The following is a 24,013-nucleotide window of genomic DNA, read 5'->3' on the forward strand; positions in this document are numbered from 1 at the left end:
AACCAAGAACACTCTCTAGTAGGTATGTCTATCATTGCCAAAGTTGACAAGACTTCACAAAAGTAAGTTCAGAGGGTTTACCACAAGGTGCAAACCACTGGTATTCCTCAAGCACAGGAAGGACAGACTAGACTTTGCCAGAAAAAAAAAACTCAAATTTTGGAACAGTTTTCTTTGGAGAAATAAAAGTAAGATCTACATATAGACAGAGTAGACAGAGAAGAGTATGGAGAAAAGAAGGAACAGCTCATGATCTGTAGCATACCACATCATCTGTGAAAAATGGGCATGCATGACTGCCAATGGAAGACATTCAGGGGTGGTTAATGATGATATGACTACTAACGAAATTTGCAGCAGGATTTCTGACGTGTACAGGGTCATACTGTCCGCTTTGATTCAGACAAATTCTGCAAAACCAATAAGAGAATTCTTCACAGTACCAATGGACAATGAGCCAAAACATACTGTGACAGCAAATCAAGTGCTTTTCAAGGCAAAGAAGTGGAATATTCAATGACCAAATCAATCAATTGATGTCAACCCAAATGGAGATACATTTCACTTGATGAATACAAAACTGAATGCAGAAAGTCCAACAAACAAGCAGCACCTGAAGACAGCTGCAGCAAAGCCTTGGCAAAGCAACACTAAAGTGGAAAGCCAGCACTTGGAGAAGGCCTCGGGTCCCGGACTTCAGCCAGTCATTGACTGCAAAGGATTTTTGTCCAAATATTGAAAGTGGGGTGGCACAATGGGTAGCACTGCTGCCTCGCAGTTAGGAGACCCGGGTTCGCTTCCAAGGGCCTCACTGCGTGGAGTTTGCATGTTCTCCCTGTATCTGCATGTGTTTCCTCCCACAGTCCAAAGACATGCAGGTTAGGTGCATTGGCGATCCGAAATTGTTCCTAGTGTGTGAATATGTGTGTTCCCTGCAGTGGGCTGGCGCCCTGCCCAGGGATTTTGTTCCTGCCTTGCACTCTGTGTTGGCTGGGATTGGCTCCAGCAGACCCCCGTGACCCTTTGGTTAGGATAGAGCGGGTTGGATGATGGATGGATATATTGAAAGTGATCTTTATATTCATGATTATGTTAGTTTGTCCAACTACTGTAGAGCCCATGAAAATGGGGGAGAAGGTCTATGGCTGTCTTTTCTAAACAGCTCACAAAATGTTTTTTTTGTTAAACACCTTAAATTAAAACTGAAAATCTACACATCTTGATTGTTTCATTTCAAATCCCCTGTGGTGGCACACAGTGCCAAAATGATGAAAACTGTATCTGTCCAAATATTTAAGGACCTAACTGAAGCCAGATTATATAGAGATTTATATATGGATAGATATATTGATACACAGTATACACTCCCTGGCCATTTTATTAGGTACACCTTGCTAATACTGTGTTGGACCACCGTTTGCCTTCAGAACTGCCGTAATTCTTCATGGTGTGGATTTAACAAGTTGCTAGAAACATTTCTTTAGGATTTTGGTCAAAATGGACAGGATAGTATCACACTGTTGCTGCAGATTTGTTGGCTGCACATCCATCATATGAATCTTCTGCTCCACCACATCCCAAAGGTGGATTGAGATCTGGTAACTTTGGAGGTCATTTGAGAACAGTGAACTCATTGTCATGTTCAAGAAGCCACTTTGAGATGATTTGAGCTTTGTGGCACATTATCCTGCTGGAAGTGGTCATTAAAAGATGGGTACGCTGGGGTAATAAAGGGATGGACATGGTCAGCAACAATACTCTGGTAGGCTGTGGCATTTAAAAGATACTTAGTACTAAGAGGCCCAAGGTGTGCCAAGAAAACATCACCCACACCATTACACCACCACCACCACCACGCTTCCATGTTGTTGATGCCACTTTCTGACCCTACCATCCACATGCTGCAGAAGAAATCGAGACTCATCAGACCAGGCAATATTTTTCCAATCTTCTATTGTCCAATTTTGTTGAACCCGTGGAAATTGCAGCCTCAGTTGCCTGTTCTTAACTAACAGGAGTGGCACCTGGTGTGGGCTCTTTCCGCTGTAGCTCATCTGCATGAAGGTTCGACGTGTTGTGTGTTCAGAGATGCTTTTCTGCATACTTTGGTTTTAATGAGTGGTTATTTGAGTTACTGTTGCCTTTCTATCAGCTCGAACCAGTCTGGTAATTCTCCTCTGATCTCTGGCATCAACCAGGCATTTTCACCCAGAGAACTGACGCTCACTGAATATTTTCCCTTTCTCAGATCATTCTCAGTAAACCCTAGAGAGGTTATGTGCAAAAATCCCAATAGATCAGCAGTTTCTGAAATACTCAGACCAGCCCATCTGGCACCAACACCCATGCCATGTTCAGAGTCACTTAATTCACCTTTCTTCACCAATCTGATGCTTGGTTTGAAGTTCAGTCGTTCATCTTGACAATGTCTACATGCCTTAATGCATTGAAGTGCTACCAGGTTATTGGTTGATTAGATATTTGTGTTAATAAGCATTTGAACAGGTGTACCTAATAAACTGTCCGCACGCACAGACAGTTTTAAGTACTGAATGGCCCAAGTTAGTAGAGCATGTCATTCTAGCTCAGCCAGCATACAGCTCCAGAAGGAGTTACTGCTGGTTTGGAATGGAATTGTTTTCCTGTGTTTTCATGGATTGTACAGTTTTCCTTTTAAATTCAAGAAATGTGTAATCTGGATGACTGCAGTTTAGCAGATGAGGGAGAGGGTGGATATGAATGGGTGTACTCTGTGAAGGACTGGCATCTCATCCAGTGTTCAGCTCTAATAACAGCCCAATTTTACAGAGACTGAATCCTATTCCTATCAAAAAAAAGTCATCAACCATTCATTTAGGTAGGTTTTGAAAATGTATACATGAATAAAATATGCTTCAGTTTAATGTGGTTATTGCTTCATTGTTACAAGGTATATCTGAATGGTGGACTATTTAAGACAAAAATAAATGCAGCTTGTCCTATAAAATACACTGAAATTAATACTTATTTATGTAGCACACCTAATTTTGTGACATAACTACTAAGATATTAATGAAATGATTGATTGCTTTTCAAAACCGCATGCACTGGAGTGTAGCCATGTGTTAATCACGCCATAAGTCAATCAAATCAAATGACCTATCATGAGTCAAGAGGAGTGAATGTAATCAACTTACAAATTAGCATCAAGAGGCGGAGCAAGGGGTGTCGACAGTAGGGGTAAGAGGCATTCCATTCATCACTGTAAGTCCTCAATTAGATAGATAGATAGATTATCTATCTATCTATCTATCTAATTGAGGACTTACAGTGATGAATGGAATGCCTCTTACCCCTACTGTCGACACCCCTTGCTCCGCCTCTCTTAGTGCTGTAAGTTAATATTCTCTCTTAATCCTTATGGCATTATTAGAACCACTAACTCGTGAACATGTGAGACCACTGACTCCACTAGTAGACATGCCAGCTGCTGGCTACATTTGCTTCTCGGTGCTCTCCATGCCGCTCAAGAGCAGCTACTTTACATGATCAACATAAAACATCTGGGGAAACGTGCAGCACAATGCAGATGATATGGAAAAAAAAAAAAAAGAAAGAGATGCAGATCATATATTTGGCTATCAAAACAGTGAGAATAAAAAACACATTAAAAACCCAAGTTTGTTGATCACGTTAAAGCAGAATTTGCCTAAGTTAGGTATTTAGAAAGTTCAAACATACAGTGGTGCTTGAAAATTTGTGAACCCTTTAGAACTTTCTATATTTCTGCATAAATATGACCTAAAACATCCTCAGATTTTCACTCAAGTCCTAAAAGTAGATAAAGAAAAACTAGGTAAACAAATGAGACAAGAATATTATACTCGGTCATTTATTTATTGAGGAAAATGATTGAATATTACATATTTGTGAGTGGCAAAAGTATGTGAACCTCTAGGATTAGCAGTTAGTTTGAAGGTGAAATTAGTCAGGTGTTTTCAATCAATGGGATGACAATCAGGTGTGAGTGGGCAACCTGTGTTATTTAAAGAACAGGGATCTATCAAAGTCTGCTTTTCACAACACATGTTTGAAGGAAGTGTATCATGGCACGAACAAAGGAGATTTCTGAGGACCTCAGGAAAAGAGTTGTTGATGCTCATCAGGCTGGAAAAGGTTACACAACCATCTCTAAAGAGTTTGGACTCCACCAATCCACAGTCAGACAGATTGTATACAAATGGAGGAAATTCAAGACCATTTTTACCCTCCCCAGGAGTGGTCGACCAACAAAGAGCACTCCAAGAGCAAGGTGTGTAATAGTCGGCGAGGTCACAAAGGACCCCAGGGTAACTTCTAAGCAACTGAAGGCTCTCTCACATTGGCTAATGTTCATGTTCATTAGTCCACCATCAGGAGAACACTGAACACAATTGGTGTGCATGGCAAGGTTGCAAGGAGAAAGCCACTACTCTCCAAAAAAACATTGCTGCTCGTCTGCAGTTTGCTAAAGATCACGTGGACAAACCGGAAGGCTATTGGAAGAATGATTTTTGTGGACGGATGAGACCAAAATAGAACTTTTTGGTTTAAATGAAAAGCGTTATGTTTGGAGAAAGGAAAACACTGCATTCCAGCATAAGAACCTTATCCCATCTGTGAAACATGGTGGTGGTAGTATCATGGTTTGAGCCGGTTTTGCTGCATCTGGGCCAGGACGGCTTGCCTTCATTGATGGAACAATGAATTCTGAATTATATCAGAAAATTCAAAGGAAAATGTCAGGACATCTGCTCATGAACTGAATCTCAAGAGAAGGTGGGTCATGCAGCAAGACAACGACCCTAAGCACACACGTCGTTCTACCAAAGAATGGTTAAAGAAGAATAAAGTTAATTTTTTCAGAATGGCCAAGTCAAAGTCCTGACCTTAATCCAATTGAAATGTGAGGAAACCCACCAACATCCCAGAGTTGAAGCTGTTCTGTTCTGAGGAATGGGCTAAAATTCCTCCAAAGCCGGTGTGCAGGAATGATCAAAAGTTACTGGAAACGTTTAGTTGCTGTTATTGCTGCAAAGGGGGTCACACCAGATACTGAAAGCAAAGGTTCACATACTTTTGCCACTCAGAAATATGTAATATTCAATCATTCTCCTTAATAAATAAATGACCAAGTATAATATTTTTGTCTCATTTGTTTAACTGGTTTCTCTTTATCTACTTTTAGGACTTGAGTGAAAATCTGATGATGTTTTAAGTCATATTTATGCAGAAATATAGAAAATTCTAAAGGGTTCACAAACTTTCAAGCACCACTGTAACTAACCACAACTTGAAAGTTTAACCACATTGCTAATTAGCAACAAACAAGTTTTCACTACTGCTTGGCAAAAAAGTAAACTTTTACAATGAAACCAGAATTACAACTCTCAACATTTGGTTGTGATGCCTCTTGTTCCTAGTGTGGACACTGAGAGGTCATTTGATTTTATTTACTTCTGGCTTGATCAATATATGAACGTGGAAAGAAATAAAAAGTAGTGCAAGCCGACTCTTAGTATTTCATGAGTTTCTTTTTTTTTTTGGTTAAGGCACATTAAGTGCACAATCTAACTGACATGAATTAAACTCTTACAAGCCTTTGTATCACATTTCAAATTGGCATGAATTTTGGATGTTACATTGAAAACCAATGAATCATAACACAGACTTATTTTAGACTGTGACATAAATAGTGCCAAAATTAAGTGCACAACACAAATATGCATTATATTTAAGTACATGGAGACCCAGGTTCACTTCCCGGGTTCTCCCCGTGTCTTTGTGGGTTTCCTCCCACAGTCCAAAGACATGCAGGTTAGGTGCATTGGTGATTCTAAATTGTCCCGTGTGTGTGTGCCCTGCGGTGGGCTGGAGCTCTGCCCGGGATTTGTTTCCTGCCTTGTGTCCTGTGTTGGCTGGGATTGGCTCCGGCAGACCACCATGACCCTATTTGGATTCAGCGGGTTAGACAATGAATGGATGGATGGATGGATGATGGATGGATGGATGGATGTACCGTATATATTGGATTGCATTTAATTTTGCCAAGGATATTCCTTAATACTATACATTCATGTCAAATAATCTTATTGTTGGTATCAAACAGTCTATTTTTATTCCCCTCATTTTCAGCTCAAGCACTTCCATCCACTAGACACTAATAAACCAGCAAATGCCCGATGATTAGACTACAGAGTGAAACACAGCAATGTGCACTTATCAGGAGTGAGCTGGCTGTATCATACACTGTCAAAACCAAAGTGAATAAATCCACTTCTGTGATCACAAACACAATACAAACCAAACCTATAATGGAGAAAGTCACAACACGCCTGAAGAAGGCAAGACAACAGAGTCACTAGTAATCGTTGGACTGGCCCATTCAGACTAAGTTATCCAAATCCTGTCAGTCGCTGTCTAAAAATGGAACTACGGTAACAACTAATATCGCATCATAAGTGCACAAATAGCATCATTAGGCATTTCTGATGCTCTTTCTTCACAATGACTGCCTGCTGTCGCTTTCTCCAAATACATGCTTTATTAAAGGTGTATTTAATAGCTTTATAGTCACCTTAAACAGATTACAATTGCAGCTAACAGGGCAGTAGACCAAATATGACACAATGGCCTTAAAACTTACCGATTCCCAAATTATCTTCAATAAAGGTACATCTTCCACTTTCAAAAACATGCCTTCTGCATTCCTGAGCTGAGACAACCAAATAAGGTTAAAAATAATTTTAAGGCAAATTTTCTGCTCTGTACTTTCCAAAGATATAATTAAGTTTCCTTCTCAGTTTGTAGCACAGATGGCTTTTTAACATAAGCATACAGTAAATAATCTGAAAGACGCAATGGAGTCAGATGGAGCTGCAACATATTTAAAAAGAGCAAACAAGAAAATGTCACTATGGTTAGCACTGTATTAAAATGTGCATACTTAAGATATGAATTTTTAAAATTTAATGCACATGTCCTAACATCACGTTGACTACTTTAATAATCCTGACATTTTAAAGCTATGGCTAGCAGCACTTAGATCAGCCCTGAAGTTAATATTTTAATAAAGTGAAACCACTGACAGTTAACTAAGCAGGTAATCACACTGCAGCTTCATTAAATAAATAATCAATTGTAGTTTTAATGAGGTTGTCTTCTTGGTTCTGAACTTTCAAGCTTTTTTTTTTTTTTATCTAGAGACCTACATGCCTGAAAACTTCTTAGTGAAACAGACTGTGGGATTCTGCCCAATAAATTCCATATTTTTTGGACTAGCTGCAGAAGTAAGCTAGGTGTGTTTTAAGTCATTTGTTTCACTTTGTATTCACTCAAGATTATTCTGCAAGCCATTCAAGTTTTGTTTTTTTAAATATAGTTTTACATACAGCAAGTGACTGAAATAACAGCTAGCAACGTGTAATTATGGAAAAAAGTTAACTTCAAAAATACAGGTACTTACAGATGTGGACAGATTTGTTAGAACCCTTACAGCTCGCTGAAAAAGTGCAGCATGCCTTGTGAAAAGTGATTAAATGACAAGTAACTGTCCCAATCTATGCCTTCAAATGTGATCAAATAAAGCAAAGCAAGAGTGAAATAGACATAACGTGTTACTTGTGCTATGTTTAAGGTCTATGGGGCTGTGGCCAACCTCCCTGGACGCAGCAGTAAGAGGAAAATCGACCCCAGAATAGGCAGACAGACAGTGAGAATGGTAGACAAAAAGTCAAGGACAGCTTCCAAAGAGAAACAAGCTGAACTCCAGCATCAAGGTCCATCACTGTCTGATTGCACCCTCCATTGCTTTCTGAACGATAATGGACTCAATGGAAGAAGACCCAGGAGGACTCCACTGTTGGAAGAGAAACATAAAAAAGCCAGACAGCAGTTTGCTAAAAGACATATTGACAAGGTACAATGCTTCTGGGAGAATGTCCTTTGAACAGATGAGACAAAATTGGAGCATTTTGTTAAGTCACATCAGCTCTGTCCACTGAAGACAAAATGAAACTGCCAAAGAAATGAACTCCATGCTTACTGTGAAACATGGAGAAGGCTCCATTATGTTTTGGGGCTGCTTTGCTGCATCTGGCACAGGGTGCCTTGAGTCTGTACAGGGTACAACAAAATTCCAAGACTATCAAGACACCCTGGAGTGAAATGTACTGCCCAATGTCAGAAAGCTCTGACCCAAAACGCACAGCTAAAAGTACCCATTAATAGCTAGAAACAAAACATTTGGCTATTCCGAAGTGGCCTTCTGTAAGCCTGGTTTTGAATCCTATGGCACGTCTACAGAAAGAAGTGAAGCATGCAGTCTGGAGAAGACACCCTTCAAACCTAACACAGTTGGAGCAGTTTGGTCAGGATAAGTGGGTCAAACTACCTGTTAGCACTGAGAGCTACAGGAATCGCTTATTTGTCTAAATGTTGTGCAACAAAATATTAGGTCTCCATCATTTATATCCATGCCATTTGCATTTGTGTTATTATTTGAAATATTCTGTCGAGTCAAAACTCAATTGGCGATCCTGGTGTGTGTGTGCCCTGCCTGGGGTGTTTTTCCTGCCTTGCACCCTGTGTTGGCTGGGATTTGCTCCAGCAGACCCCCGTGACCCTGTACTTCGGATATAGCGGGTTGGATAATGGATGGATGGAATAACCAATGATGGATACCAATTACTTATGTCAGCAATTTTTTTTATACAATTGTGTTTCTTTTTTTGAGGAGGGGTACCAACAAATTTGTCCACGTCCTTAAGAAACACAATCAAGAATAAATGTCTCAGTTCCACAACCATATAAACATGCTTGAAGAGTATTTAAATATAAACCTAAATAGTTCAAGTTGCTTCTACAGTCAATAATAAAATGAAAACTTCAAAAATGAAAAACAAACAAAAAAAAAAAATCTGTTGGATGCTCTTTGTCCTGGTGATAGTGGCACGGACATGGAGCCTATTCCTGCAGAAGCCAGCCATAAAGGGGACATCAGTCAAACAAAAAGAGTTTTTAAGTAGTATGAAGATATGGTATTTACTAGTATGTTTCAAGAATGAAATCAATACATTTGAAATTCCATCTTTAACTTAAGCATCTAACAACCTTCTATTTCAGGATACCAATTTTATAACAGCAGGCATAAGTAACATTAACAAAATAAAGGCTAACACGCAACCAGAGGAGGTTTAATAATGTAATGAGCACTGAAGCAAAAGAGCCACAACAGGCAATCAAAATAGCATATATTCTTTTTTAAAAGAACAAGAGAATCCATACAGAACATTTTACATGTGTATCTCCTTAAATTAGCATTTGATACATGTCCCAAAGTTTCAAAGTAACACATCTTATTCATGTTGAGGAATAACCCGATTTACAAAATGTTCAGATATTGACTTGGACAGAGCTTCAGCATTTCCCTGATTTTTTTTACTCCTCACAATTAATTAATTAATTACAGAATTATATGATTGATGCAGAACAATTCAAATTTCTTTTGATTGAATACAGTGAAAGCAGTTTGTTTATATTGACAAATACAGTGAAAGTTTATTTTAAACATAAATAAATAATCCCAAACAAACGCCATTTTAAACAGTTAAAATGTAAATGGAATTAAACAGGCCTTATTTATAATAAAAAAAAAAATAAAAAATCTACTGCCTCCTTACATTACTCTTCATGCGAATGGAGATGCTTACTGACATAATGCAGGTACTGACTGCCATCTTGTGGCACTTCATTAACACTAAGAAAGAATAGGAACAAAAATCTCAAGTGGGAATGTGCAGCAATAGGCTTTGAACACAGGGGATCACTTTAGGCTTTTGATCCAAAACCAATTACTTACTCAGAATCAAAAATACTACAAAATTAAAAAGTGATTAAAGGAAATTTGAGATGGATACTTTGTTCATAGATCACATCCGCTTTATTCATTATTTTAGTTTCTGAAGTCAGATTTTTCTGCCTTAATTAGAACAGTTAATATCACAGAACAGCTAAATAAGTGACAACATTAACCTCTGCATTTTTCCCCCCCAAGTGGCTGACTAAAAATATTCTGAAAGAATTCACTATTAGTTTGATTCTTTGAGGAAGACAATTATTTATAGCAAAAAAAAAAAAGCCGCAAAAAGTCCTCATTTACTTAGAATTGTGGCAACATCGGGAGGATGAAGAATATAAATATGCTGGCTAATTAAACAAACACAAATGCTTCCTTTACAAGGCTGTAATTAAAATACAGAAATAAGGTGTTGTAACACTAAGTAATTATCTGAAATTCAAAAATAAGCAGTTAAATAACCCAAGAGCATCTATAAAAGCCCTTCTGTAAAAATATACACAGTACATATTTTCAAAATGAAACATGCATGTAACAAGGCAATAGACAAAATATTCTAAAACTGATAAAACAAATGGACATTGTCAGAAACTAACCATAAAAATATTTATGGACAGAAAAAAAAGGTTCATGGGATAAGAAAATGAGAAAGAATTGTACTGGAAGAACAGAAATATATCAGTCTTGACATTCTAACAACAAAATGTTACAATACTCTGAGCCCTAAAAATTGTCAATGAAAACATTAGCAGTAATTAATATAATAATTCCAGGAAGTGAGCATTCAAACCTTTCCCTTTGTGTGTCAAAATCCAATAAACGGTTCAGGAATCCGTACACCAGAAACCTAACATTAAACACACTCACACATATTCATTTTCCCCACTGCTTCAATCCAAACTGTAAACAGATTGTAAAAATAGCCTAAAAAACAGAAATCATTTTTGCTGAACAGTTGTGTCAACATCCATTTTAAAATTGATCACTTGCTGCTTTGAAGCTCCGTTAAAAAAGAAAATGTGAGTTTCTTTTAAAGCCAGTATTTTATTTAGGATACAAACAATTGGTGCATTTCTATTGTACTTAACTATACTATAAATATAGATTTTTTTAAATGTTTCTAACGTTTAATACATCAGCTCTCTCATTGCATTAACATTTGATTCACTTGAATGTGCAGATATTGTAGCTTTTAATTAAACACCTAATCACATTTTTTCAACACATACTGCAAAGCAACCTCAACACTCATAACCAGCGGGGAGATCAAATGTACATTAGAGCTGCTCAGACTAGATTATTTCACAAAATGTATTCCTGTTACTTTCACCGCTTATAAAAATGTCAGTTTCCTCACACTGAACTTCACCTGTATCACCCTAATGTGGCACTTCCAAAAGGAAATGTAGGTAGGAAAGGTGGAAGAGAGACCACAGTCTTCACTTCACACCTTCTTGTGAAAGTTTCAATTGTTCTTCTGCAAAGATTAATTTTGCAATCTTTTATTCATTCTTCCAGTTCTACTTGCTAAGTCTATAAGTTATAAAAATGCAAATCTAGTCTTCTAAGCCAAATTTCAGTACACTTTGATACATGTGCCAATTTGTATGTTAAATTAGGATTATTAGGAAAGTATATTCAACAGACAGTGGAATATTTTACCAGAGAAAGGCAAAAGGATTTTGGAACGAACTGTTGACAATTATTAGTACCGGAGCGTCTACAGGATGGTTTTGGACTGTTTTATTTAGTGTATCGGTACAAGAGATAGCACACATCACAGCACTGAACTTCGCACATTTTGTGTGATACATCTACTGGTTCAATTCCACAGACTGCTACCAGTGCTAGAATTACAGAAATGGCATTTTATGTGTTCTTAAAACATATGTTTTTACTTTGGTAGAAAAATGTATCTGTTACTTTAAATCTATCATTTTAAGTACAAACCTGTAACTAAAAAAAAAAAACCACAATGGTGTTGCACAACAGCTGGGGTTTGACAAACTTACACATTCGATAAGGCAGTTGGCACAAGGCTCTGAAATGATGCAGATGAGAAATTTATTTTCAAGTCTTCGATAAGTTTGGTCATTACTACATTTTTGTTGGATGTTCTCTGTGTTACAAAATGATAGCCAGACAGTTTTAGCCTACTAGATTTAGCAGTTTACGAACGCTGCTTGTGCACCTCTGTGATGTGCACCACTTGTCCAATTTTAGCTGTGCTGTTGCACTGACTGTGAAACTTTCTACAGGACTCGTTGTGCAGTTTGTACTTAGCAGTTATTGTGAAGGCCAATAACATTAATCAACATCGTTTTAGGTTTTCCCAGGTATTTTCGTTGCTGTTTTGGTGTTCAGGATGTCCTCCAAATCCCAACGCTATTTGTTTATGCTAAACTAGCACTTTTATATTTGCATTCACATGCATGCAGTTTGGTTTACACCTGCTGCATTCCGCCCAGCAAATGTTCAGTAAAAAACATCAGCAATATTAAATTTAAAAGATGCAAGCAGTGATAGATAAGTTACATTTAACTACTGAGAGGTTATTAATAAATAAGAACTGGACAGACCCTGCTGAAAGATTTTACCCCAACACTACAATGTATTTTATTTGTGACAAGCTACCCTTTTTATTCATAAATAAATTTGATTATGTACTGTATTTAGCCAAAAGAACTTTTTCCCCAAAAAAAAGGAAGTACAGCAACAAAAAAATGTCCAGATTGGATTTCTTTTAGTTCTAGCAATGGGAAACATACCATACAACAAATCCATTTTGTCAGAGCAGCTTTTTAAAAAAATATTTAGCAAGTAAAGACTACAAACCCTTGACACTGGGCTTGAGTGTGTATTGCATTTCCACTATCAAGGGCTTCAGGCCAGAAATACTACCAGTGTGACAAAAAGTACATTATGTTATTAGAGCACTTTAAAAACTGTCATTGTCACAGTTTATCCCCCTCATCTTCCAAAACCACCTATAACCCACTTCATGCTGTAAGGTGCATAGACATTCCCCAGTGCCAGCAGTTACAATCTGACAAAAAAAGAAATATAGTGTTAAAAGTTTTGGGGAAACATGTTTTAGAAACATCAAGCAAGGGTCTTGAAGCATGAGATATTCAGATTTAAACATTGTGATTAACATGAAGTTGGGAGCAGCAAATGAAAAATAAACTTTCACTCATTTATCTTAACCCGCCTATCCCCTGTTGTAACTGATGAAAACAAAGAAGCTATGGCATGAGCATGGCAGGAACCTGCATGGGGCGACAAGAGGAAATCCATGACATGTGACACACAGTGAAAGATATCAGAAAAGAGAAACAGAATCAACCAGAGATTTGTACAATGAATGTAATGTGAATGACACTATGTACATTGAACAAAAAAGCTGACATCCAAAAACAGTATGAATTAAATATTAACATGGACTTTTAGTTGATCTGTTTAAACCAAACCTTTATTTCCTGTTTTGTGGATGGTTTCATTAGTAAATGTCAGTTTCATTTATTGGTGGCTTATAACAAGGTTCACATAGTGAAGAAAAAGTTACTACAAAAGTAACCAAAGATATCATGAAACTTCCTATTTCATCCAAATCATCTCTCATTGTTTCCATGTAAAATAATAAGGTGGCTGTATTACAAACAAACTTTAAGTTAACAAGGTAAAGGAAAAATGATACTGTATTAATGCCTAATAGCCTGCCATATACAGATTTTATTTGGATTTAAAGACTTACCCTATATAAACAACCCTACAGCAATGATGATTTTTGAAATGAATTACCAAAAACCAATGAAACAAAATAATTAACATGAAACAAAACAATGAAATTTTTAAAATCAATTTATATCAGATCAAAAGAATTGAATTAAATTGCAAGGGAAAGCTTGAACTGCATTAGTTTTGATGTTATTAAAATAAACGAAGGGACTTGAACTGCTTTAGATGACTGCTTTAAAACAATTAAAAAGGGACTTGTGTTGAGATTATAATTATCAAAGAGAAAGGCCTAAAATACTTAAAATCCAAATATAAATACAGTGCCTATATAAAGTACTCATGCCCTTAACTTTTTTGCATTTTATTGTTTTGAAACAGGGGTTCTTAAACTTTTTTGTTCCAATCCAATCATGCTCTTCTTCATGTCTTCAAGACCCATTAATTCCTTGATGGATGTCAGAAAAGGCAGAGGTCCCCCTTGGAAATTCACAGACAACCATCAAAGCAAGCTGGGGTTTACTTCCCCCTTGGCAAATCTCTGCCAATTGGCAGATCTGTGGGATGGACAGTTGGGAGAATCTCTGATCATCAGAGTGTGGATAAAGGAAGAACATCAGAGCAATGTTGACTGTATAATCAAAATGCACCAAACCAGTGTAACCCAATTCTCAAAACATAAATAAGCAAACTATTCACATTAAATATAACAGTAACTTGCAACCCACAACGCATAATTTAAGAAACTCTTTTACACAACAATGAACCACTGTGGAATGAATTTAGCTTTTTTTCCACACTAATCAACAGAAAAAGGTGTGGTGTAAATCAGTTATGAATATGATCCTGTACGTATTCACCCTTTGAATATGACACACCTAAATCATCACTAGTGTAGCTAAAAGGATTTATAAGTCACTTATAAGTTCAATAGAATTTCACTGCCTGATTGTAGTATAAATACACCTTATCTGGAAAGTCCAACTTGGGGCAAGTCAGTATCATGGACTTACTTACACAATGAAGACAAAGGAACACTCCAAGCAATTCTTTGAAAGAGTGATTGAAAAGTATAAATCAGGATGGGTACATGAAAATATCCAAGTCACTGAATATCTCTTGGAATCTAGTTACATCATCTTTATGAAAGAAAGAAAAAAAAAAAAAAGGAGTGTGGCATAGCTGTAAATCTGAATAGAGCAATTTGTATACAAAAATAAATGATGGTGCAAAAAGACGACTATTGAGAGATGCCACAAGAGACCTAAGATAACTCTGAAGGACAAGCTACAGTGGCTCTTATTGGAAAGACAGTGCAGACAACAGCTGTTGCCCAAGTGCTTTACCAGTCACAGCTTTATGATGTCTCGGCTAGAATTTCCTAGAAGGCACATGGGAGATTCTGAAGTCAGATGGAAGAAGGTTCTATGGCATGATAAGACAAAAATTGAGCTTTTTGGACAGAAGGCTAAATGGCAATATTGGCGCAAGCTTAACACCGCACATAATCAAAAACAAACAAAGCTTAAGGGACGCATCACTTGATCAAGTTTGTAACTTTGTCCTGTAACACTTGTCTCAAAATAGGATGATGTTTATTTGATTATGTTGACCTCTTTTGTAGGTTGCTTTGCATATAAGTGTCTTACCATCCCCCCCATGAAGCATATTGGTAGTGGCAGCATCATGCTGTGGGGATGATTCTCTGCAGCTTGGGAAGGCTTGCGAGGGTCAAGGGTAAAATAAATGCAGCAAAACACAAAAGAAAAAAATGCCAGAGGATAGCATGGTACAGTCTGCAAAAAAACTGCACCTTGGGAGGAGATTTTCCAGCAATACAACAATCCAAAGCCTAAAGCCACTGATCTGATGCAGGTGAATACTGATGCGATTAATTATTTTGTAGTTTATATTTATAATTACTTTGAACATCTTGCAGAAATCTGTTTTCACTATGACATAAGATTACTTTTCTGTTAATCAATCTCAAAATGGCCATATTAAATTCTCTGGGATTCAATGTTGAACAATAATAAAATGGGAAAATGTCCAAGGGATGAATACTATTTATAGGCACTGTGATGACTAACTGCCTGCCATATACAGAAATTTTTAATTTCTAACTTACCCAAAATTATAGAAAACAACCCAATAACAATAATGGTTTCTGAAAAGAAACTAATCTCCAAGAACTAATGAAACAAAACAACAATTAACATGAAACTAAACAAAATGAGAAAAAACCAAAACAACTGGAAGTAGTAACATCAATTTGATAATTATCATATTAAAAGAAATAAGTTAAATTGCAAAGAAAAGCTTTGACCTGCATTAGTTCTGATGTTATTAAAACAACTAATTACACAAGGGACTTAAACTGCTTTAGATTACCTTAAAACAATTAAAAACTGATTTAGTGAGAGGTTATAGTTGTCAAAGGGAAAGGCCTTACATATTTAAATTCCTACTATAGAGTATGTGTCTTTATAACAATGATGAACAGGAGTTAATAACAATAACAGATAACTTGGCTTCTCCTCAGGATAAATTTGTCAACAAGATTTATGTGCAAGCTTCCCGTTTCTTTGGGAAAGAACTCAATACTGCAAAAATGCATTTTTACTTATTGTACAATGATGCCTCTATCAAGAAAGTGCTTAACAAAAAGGAAAACACACCAAAGCAAGAAAAAAAAAATGTCTAAAAAAATATAGCTTTAGTTACTTATTTGGTTCTACGGTCCGCACATAACAATGATTTTATACTGTATTTAAAACATTAAAGCTTATTTACAAAACGTTAGATTCTTCAAGGGAAACAGTTTGCTTATTTACATTCAGGTTTGGCGAGAACCAAGCACAGGCTGGCGACAAATGGGGCACGTGGAATTCTCGGACAACCACCGGTCAATACAGTGAATGTGAAACTCATGGGCACAAGGCAAGCGTCTCAGTTTGTTCCCTGCTGCATATTCATTAATGCAAACACTGCATGTTTTGCTGAGTTCAGCTTCCATATTTCCTTCCCCATAGTTTCTGGTTGATAAGTTGTCAATTTGCTCTTTGGTTAACCCCCTTGGGTGTTCATCATCGTCCTCATCATTGAGCAAAAAGAAATGGGCAAGGCGAAGGATGGGTAATGTACCATTTTCAACAAGATTGTTTGTATCTCTGCTAGACTGTCTGTTCTCTCTGTTTTCAGAGTTATGTCCCACCGACTGTAAACCTCGACTGATTCTATGTGGCTCTTCAACGTCTTCATTTGTCTGCCTACTTTCTAGAGACACACTAGATGCATTACTGACATTAGAGTGGATCTGAAATGATGCGGCTTCAGGACTGTTTCCCAATGACAGAGTACTGGAATTGACATCTGAATCTGCTTCTGTCTCCATCAGAGAGCTAAGTTCTCCAAAACCTGTCATTATTTGACGAAGAATGGACCTTAGAGCCACTGAGGATGGCTCCCCTAACCCAGTCTCAGATATGCGACGTAAAGGTATACGAATGGTGCTGACATAGGTTCGTATTCCTGCTCGCTCTGACCGGGAAATGGTACGGCGGAAACCACCACTGTCACTCTCAAAGGTCACAGTGTTTTCAGCCATGCGGACCCTTGATCTTGTTCTGTTAGCAATGCTATCCCTATCTCGGTTTTCTCCAGGACGGATGCGTCTAACTTGAAGATCCAGCATTATGGTTGGATGTCTCCTTACACTGCCAGCAGAGGAGCTATTTATTTCAGCTTCCTCCGAAACAACCTCTGAGGCAACTCCAGAAGAGGCTGTTCGCAAAACAGAGCTTCCATTTGCCTGTTCTCTCTCTTCATTCACAGTTTCAGTTCTATCCAATCTGTTAGGTATCATTTCAGACAGTGCATCCATTTCCACATCACCTTGGACAGCATAAGATGTCTCACTGCCTGATCTGCGGAGAGGGGAACGGCTTCTTCTGGATGCAGAGGTTCGTGATTGCCTGCGTGGGGCTGGATTTTCTCCTACAGACGTTGCATTAATCCTTGTTCTGTTTCTACTTCTGTTACTCCTATCTTCTGATGTCAGAGAAGTATCTCCTTGATGATCATCTTGTGTGACAACGGGACATTCTTGTCTTCTTGGCTGCTCTTCAGTCCTCTGAGCAGTGTTTAGGTACAAGGCACTCCTGTTTCTACCTCTTCTACTATTCCTTGGTATTCGCTGCTCAGTAGCAGAGGGTGCATTCTCTGATGATGTTCTGTTTGTACTCCTCATTCTTACATTAGAGCCTGTTGCCTGCGGACCTGGACTGAGCCTGGAGACACTGTTCCTTGTGCGCCTTGAGGAATTAACTATTGACCTTTGTGATCTTCTGCTCTCAGTTCCTCGACGGGCAGAGCCCAGCAAAGTGGCTCTTTCAGTTGCCTGTTCACTACCAGAATCATAGCTGTGGTCCTGCTGGTCATGATTAATATTGATCTCCAAGCTAAAGCGAAACTCTCCACTATTAGGGTTTGTTCTGCTTACAGCCCGCCAGGTCTGATTTCCACTTTGTCCACTACGAGTAGCGTTTCCTGTGCGTCGAAATGTGTTCAGCCACTCTAGCAATGAATCTCCATTGGAATTTTCACCAGAAACATCTGAACCTGGAAATGGAAGAAAAAAAAAATAAGTGTCAAGTAAAATCAAAATGTGCTTCCTGATTGCTATCTCCATGTGTTTCATTGACAAATGATGTCTTTATAGATCAATGCTGACAACAGTCCATTTAAAATGATTTATTTGACTACTCTTTATATATAAAATGTAGATTCTAATTAGTGCTTTCCGAACAGTTAAACCTGCAGTAGTTATAGGGTATAGAATCCTGTAAATATTTTGAAATTTGAATGTCACAAAAATCAAAATTAGCACAAAAACAGATGCAGCTAAGGAAGGAAATGGTTTCCCAGGCATAAAGAATCAGAAAAGATACACGCCAACTAAAGGTTCCACCCCAAAACCTGCTTCTCCACATTCCAGGCACATGCATCTTATGCAAGAGTGCCTTTGGCATATGATTAAAGTAATAAAAATAAAAAAAAAAACCTTTATTAAAAGGGGGCTATACATGTAGTGTAACCACAGGAGTTAAACTTAACCCTACATTTCAAATACCACATCCACAATGTCTTTTGTACACTAAATAACAGGAGTCTTTTTTTGAGGAAATTGCCTTCATAAACAAATCCTTAGATCCGCATAAATAGTAATTCAATAAGAGCAAAGTACGCATTATATCATAAAACTATGTATTAAAAAATCAATACATGTATTTTCTAATTAAATAAATTCCTAGCATTTGAGTGTTGTACCTAGTGAAAAGCAACATAAATACAGTTCTATTAAGTTTTATTTAAATTGAATACTGGGAAAAATCTATATTAAAAGTATTACGGCTTGGATAAAACATAGCTCATGGGTCACTTTTCTTGACCATTCACAAATAGGTCTGGCCCTTCTGAATTATTTAAGAACACGAATAATTACAGTCCAAATGTAACCAATTCTAGCCAATTTAAAAGCCTTTAAATATAGTGCATCCTTTGAGAGATGATTAAAGGACTGTTAAAATGCCTCACCCCTATTCAAATTTTCTTCTAATGTTTCATTACTTTCGATACCAGGCTGGGAGGACAGGCGCTCCTTTGCACCATCTAGTCGTTGCCGCAGCTCCTCTGCTGTAATTTCCCCTGTGTAAATAAAAGACAAAGGTAAGCCCAATTTAAAAAGTGTGTTGTGACAAAAGAAGCTTTAGAGTTTTTGTAAATGTTGATTAATGCAACCCATTAATGCAAGTGTCCTGAATGATCCTATCATTTTCTAATTTGTGAATAAATAAACACTTATATTGTTATTTAAACAATATAAAAATTATAACTGTTTATGTAATGCTTGATGTGAAAGATTATTTAGGTGCAAGAGACTACATTTTTCCAAAAAGGGATGCATGTTTTCAAAAAGAGGGACACCTTGTCCAATACATTACAATTTTGAAATGCTTATGGGATAGGGCATCTAAACTTGGTACAATGACAGCTAACAGATTGGGACACAAAAGACATTTGATTGCAGGATTGTACAATATCAAATAACTGGTTAAGTACTGAAAAATTCCTAAATCACAAAATTTCTTTTCGTGTTTCAGGGCTTCAGACTGAATAAAATGGTTGGAATTGCGACCAAAAATTGTTTTTGGCTACTATCTCTTGCACTTAGATTGCCAGTGGCAAATTAAAATAACTGAAACTTTAAACTAATTATATTGTAACAGTTGCAAAGGCCATTTTTTAAAAATTTTTTGTTTTTGAGTGGATGTGCTATTAAAATATTAGTACATTTTGTCCTCTTTGGAGATCCTTGAGCCACATTCCACTGAAGGCTGGTTTACACTGGACTTGTCCATGCGTGCGCGGCAAAAATTACGTCAGACCTGGAGATATTTCTGACTTTGCAGTCGCGTATTCCAAATGGTAAATTTCAAGGAGAGGCTGGTTAGGCTTGTTCCAGATAATGTATGAAGGGATCAAAATGATGGAAAGGTCATCAAAACGCAAGGAAGACATGCAAAACATTTGACATTCATCTGCTCCTCATGCAAATCCCCAGTTATGAAGATATCTGTGCCCCATTGAATTCACTTGTTCGGTCTGACGTGACGCACGCATACTAAGGTGCGATTTTCATGGATCTCCTTGTGTTTGTGCATCTTTGCGTGACGTTTTCCTTTTGATTTAATGCATGCTGTGCGCAAAATGCCAGCCTGTCCATCAGTAAATATGCATACACAGCAGCTGTTTCCTCTCGGCACAGCAATGTCATGGTCTGCATTTTAAAGTTGCAGGTATATTACATGTTATTGTTGTTTTATTGGGGTGCTCTGTGTTTGATGGCGGATGGTAAACTTTTTTAAAATGGTACTGATAAATGGCACTTTGTTAGTTGTTACTTCAGTTGTTTTGGTGTGGTCAGTATATGTTCTGTGACCAATAAATTCTTCAACAGGAGCTCATTAACAAAGAAACATGGAAAATAAGATTTAGTAAAATATGATTAAAACCATGTAAATGAAATAGCCAAAAAAACTCCATGACTTTCATGACCACCTCTTTAAATTAGGGATCTTATTTTCCCAGAGGGTCTCATTATCCTATCGTAAAAAAAAAAACTTGTAGAAAGCATTCAATGATCAATCATTATCTGCCGTGCTCCCTTGCAAAATGAGCAATGAGTAGTGTCACACATGTTCGCTTAGGACACAGCCAAAGGGTCCAATATGTGGTTTTAAAACATCAGAAAAATGGTTGCTGATGAGTATTAAGGCCTTTTCTTTCTCCCTACAGACCCACAGATGAATAAGTAAAGCTTTCTCGCTACCATCCCATCCTGATGACCTCACCCTACTTCCTGCCGCCTTAATATAAAACCAATCTCATTCAATTTCAATGGTTGTTTCTGTTGTTTTACACTTAGAAAGACAAGTGTCAGTCCTTTGTGACTACTCTCCACAATATGCGGGGTGACTTCCCAAATCTTTATTTAGTCTGCCTCTAATTGTATTTTACAGCATTAAAATAGTGCGTAATGTCTTTAATATGCCTTTCAGGCAGTCTTTTATAGAACGTTCATATCTACGGTGCACCTCCATCCCTTTCCACAGAGGGGACAATTATTTCCACAACCGAGCCTTTGCTGTAGAAATGCATGCCCCTGTAAGTTGCTTGCAAAATGAATCTAAATTTTAAAAGAATGCAGACAGTCTTCTATATCAATTTTATATTTAATGTGCCTCTCCATCCCATCTGCTTCTCATTTCCCCAGATGTAGCAGAGCTTCTGTCAGATGCTTACAAAATGAACACAGGACAGATACAATTCTTCACAATGTATTTCAACGGGTTGCTGGGTCATTCAAACAAGAGGAAATCAAGACCCAAATACAATGGATTACCCCTCTGAAAATGACATTCAGTGACACAGACTTGGGTCCTGAATAAAATACATTGTTCTTAATGACTGTACATTATGTGAAAGTTATTATGACATTCAGCCACAAAACTCGTCAAGGCTAACACAAAAGTACAAGATGCATTGCACAGAAGGAAAAGAATTAAGCATATATCCATGGAGGTTAGAAAGGCAGGAGACTGAAAGATAAATCTTTACACATTTGATTATTTGGCACCTAAATCAAAACTATTGGCTCCAAGGTTTTTTCCTTTAGAAGCCACTAGCTCCATGAGGTGATGTGTGTCTGGAGCCCTGTGTTTCATTTAGTGGATACTAGTGTTTACAAACACAACCATATACTTTCTTTAAAAAATCTGGAGTGTTATACTCACTACTACTCACTCACACTAATTGGAGAGCTGGCACGTCCTCTGTCATGTTCACCTTAATATTAACTGATAGCTTGGTAAGAAAACAGGCAACAATTAAAACCATAGTGTGGCTTTTTAACATTAAAATAGGCAATTAAGAGTTTTAAATTGCAACAAATGTATTAGCTAAAACTAAGTCCAAAAAGACATACTGCAATAGTAATAAATAAAATAATTCTAATTAAAAATTTAGTTAAAGCAAAAACCAAACTCAGTCTGTGCTCTGCTTTACAGATTTTCTGATGAGCTATTACAGTAAATTTGAAACACTGCACATGTAAATCATTAAGATCTGTTAAAGGATGATGCAGATAAGACTGCAGTGTAAATATTCATCCATCCATTTTCCAACCTGTTGAATCCGAACACAGGGTCACAAGGGTCTGCTAGAGCCAATACAGCCACACCCACACACTAAGCACACATTAGGGACAATTTAGAATCACCAGTCCACCTAACCTGCATGTCTTTGGACTGTGGGAGGAAACCGGAGTACCCGAGGAAACCCACGCAGACACGGGGAGAACATGCAAACTCCATGCGGGGAGGACCCGGGAAGTGAACCGGGGTCTCCTAAATGCGAGGCAGCAGCGCTACCACTGTGCCACCCGCAGCGTAAATATAAGTATAAAAGTGAATTAAAACAACATCCACCTGCAAAAGTTTTTGCATGCTAAAAAAAGCATAAATCTTTGCAACAGAAAATAGATTTATGTATATTTATGAAGAACACAACATTGCTAAAACTGATTAGACAAAGACGTCATTATGTATAATCCACAGAACCTTAGGTGATGGTGCTTCTGCAAGTATAAGAAACAGTATTTAAGATTAATTTACATCAATTAACCAGACATCTAACACAGTCAAATGCTTGTTCTTGTGATTAATGTAAAGTTGGGTATGCTAAAGAGTGAAAAATTGCCAATTCAAACCAATTTTTTGTCGAAGTCCTACCTGGAGTGCCAAGCAAGTTACTGTCTCTCATAAGTCTGTAGTCTTCTTCACTTAATCCATTGATAAATTGGTAATAGGCTTCTTCCCTGTTCAAACGTTCCTGTTGTCTCTGGCGCTCATCCTCTCCTTGAATATGCTCCAATATGGGAGAATAGCCACTTTCTGCTCTTTCGGGAGAAGGGCTGGGAGGATCCATGTTGACTGGATGCTTCACCTGTTGCAAACATATTGCAGAAAGCAAGAATAATAGGGAACTTTATTCTGATGAGTTTAATGTAATATGACGTAAACAACGAAAATGGAAAAAGTATACTTCACTAAATAGACCTAATAATGATGTGATTACAGTAGATAATTGAAAACATCATAATATTAACATCAAAACTGCGCAACTTTTTTTCTCTGAAGTGAAGGTGACTTAATATCAATGCTTTCTATAGAGAAGAATCCATAAATAAACAATCGTCTGTCAAACACAGTTTATTTGTACAATTCCTAATAACCAATACACTGTGGGTCAGCTACAAACTACGCCTATTTATTTTGGTATAAGCACAGTAATTAAATGCAAACAGAATGAAAGAAAACAATATATATTTATAAGGTACTACGTACTGATTAAGACACACACTACACCTTATACTGAAACACACATTACAGGTTCCTTATTTCAAATATTTGAAGTTAGATATGTTTTGGAATTTAAATGTTTTCAGATTCTGTTATAATAGTACAAACCTGGAATTTGGTACACACCTTGTAGATATGCACAGGAAGATGCCCACATACCAAAATGTCTTTATGGAAAAAAGTCCAAATGATTTCACTGGGACTTCCTTTGTTTTCCTTATTTTAAGATACCTTGAAATACATCTGAGGTACAGGAATTTATTGTATGATATCCCTTACAGTTATCTGAAAATGGTCTAGGTGTTATTCTAAGGTATGTTGAAATATAATCAAGATGTCTTAAATGCATTTCAGATATCCTGACATTCACGATTGTCTGAGGTACCAAAATAGTTTTTCAGAAATCTCATTATAAACAGGAGAA

At 37.3% G+C, this 24,013-nt stretch overlaps 1 protein-coding gene across 1 annotated transcript in view; it reads right to left on the reverse strand.

The window, feature by feature from the left end:
- Window positions 1-9,207: 9,207 nt before the first annotated feature.
- Window positions 9,208-24,013, reverse strand: part of rnf6 (ring finger protein (C3H2C3 type) 6) — a 32,270-nt gene continuing 17,464 nt past the window's right edge. Inside the window, exons 2-4 of the mRNA XM_039745481.1 lie at window positions 22,960-23,173; window positions 19,205-19,315; window positions 9,208-18,229 (exon numbers count right to left, since the gene is read on the reverse strand). Of these exons, the coding sequence (XP_039601415.1) occupies window positions 16,446-18,229; window positions 19,205-19,315; window positions 22,960-23,155 (2,091 nt within the window). The 5' untranslated portion in view covers window positions 23,156-23,173 and the 3' untranslated portion in view covers window positions 9,208-16,445. The remainder of the gene's footprint in view (window positions 18,230-19,204; window positions 19,316-22,959; window positions 23,174-24,013) is intronic.

This window comes from Polypterus senegalus, chromosome 2 (genome assembly GCF_016835505.1).
Source record: "Polypterus senegalus isolate Bchr_013 chromosome 2, ASM1683550v1, whole genome shotgun sequence".
In the NCBI taxonomy this organism is placed as follows: Eukaryota; Metazoa; Chordata; class Cladistia; order Polypteriformes; family Polypteridae; genus Polypterus; species Polypterus senegalus.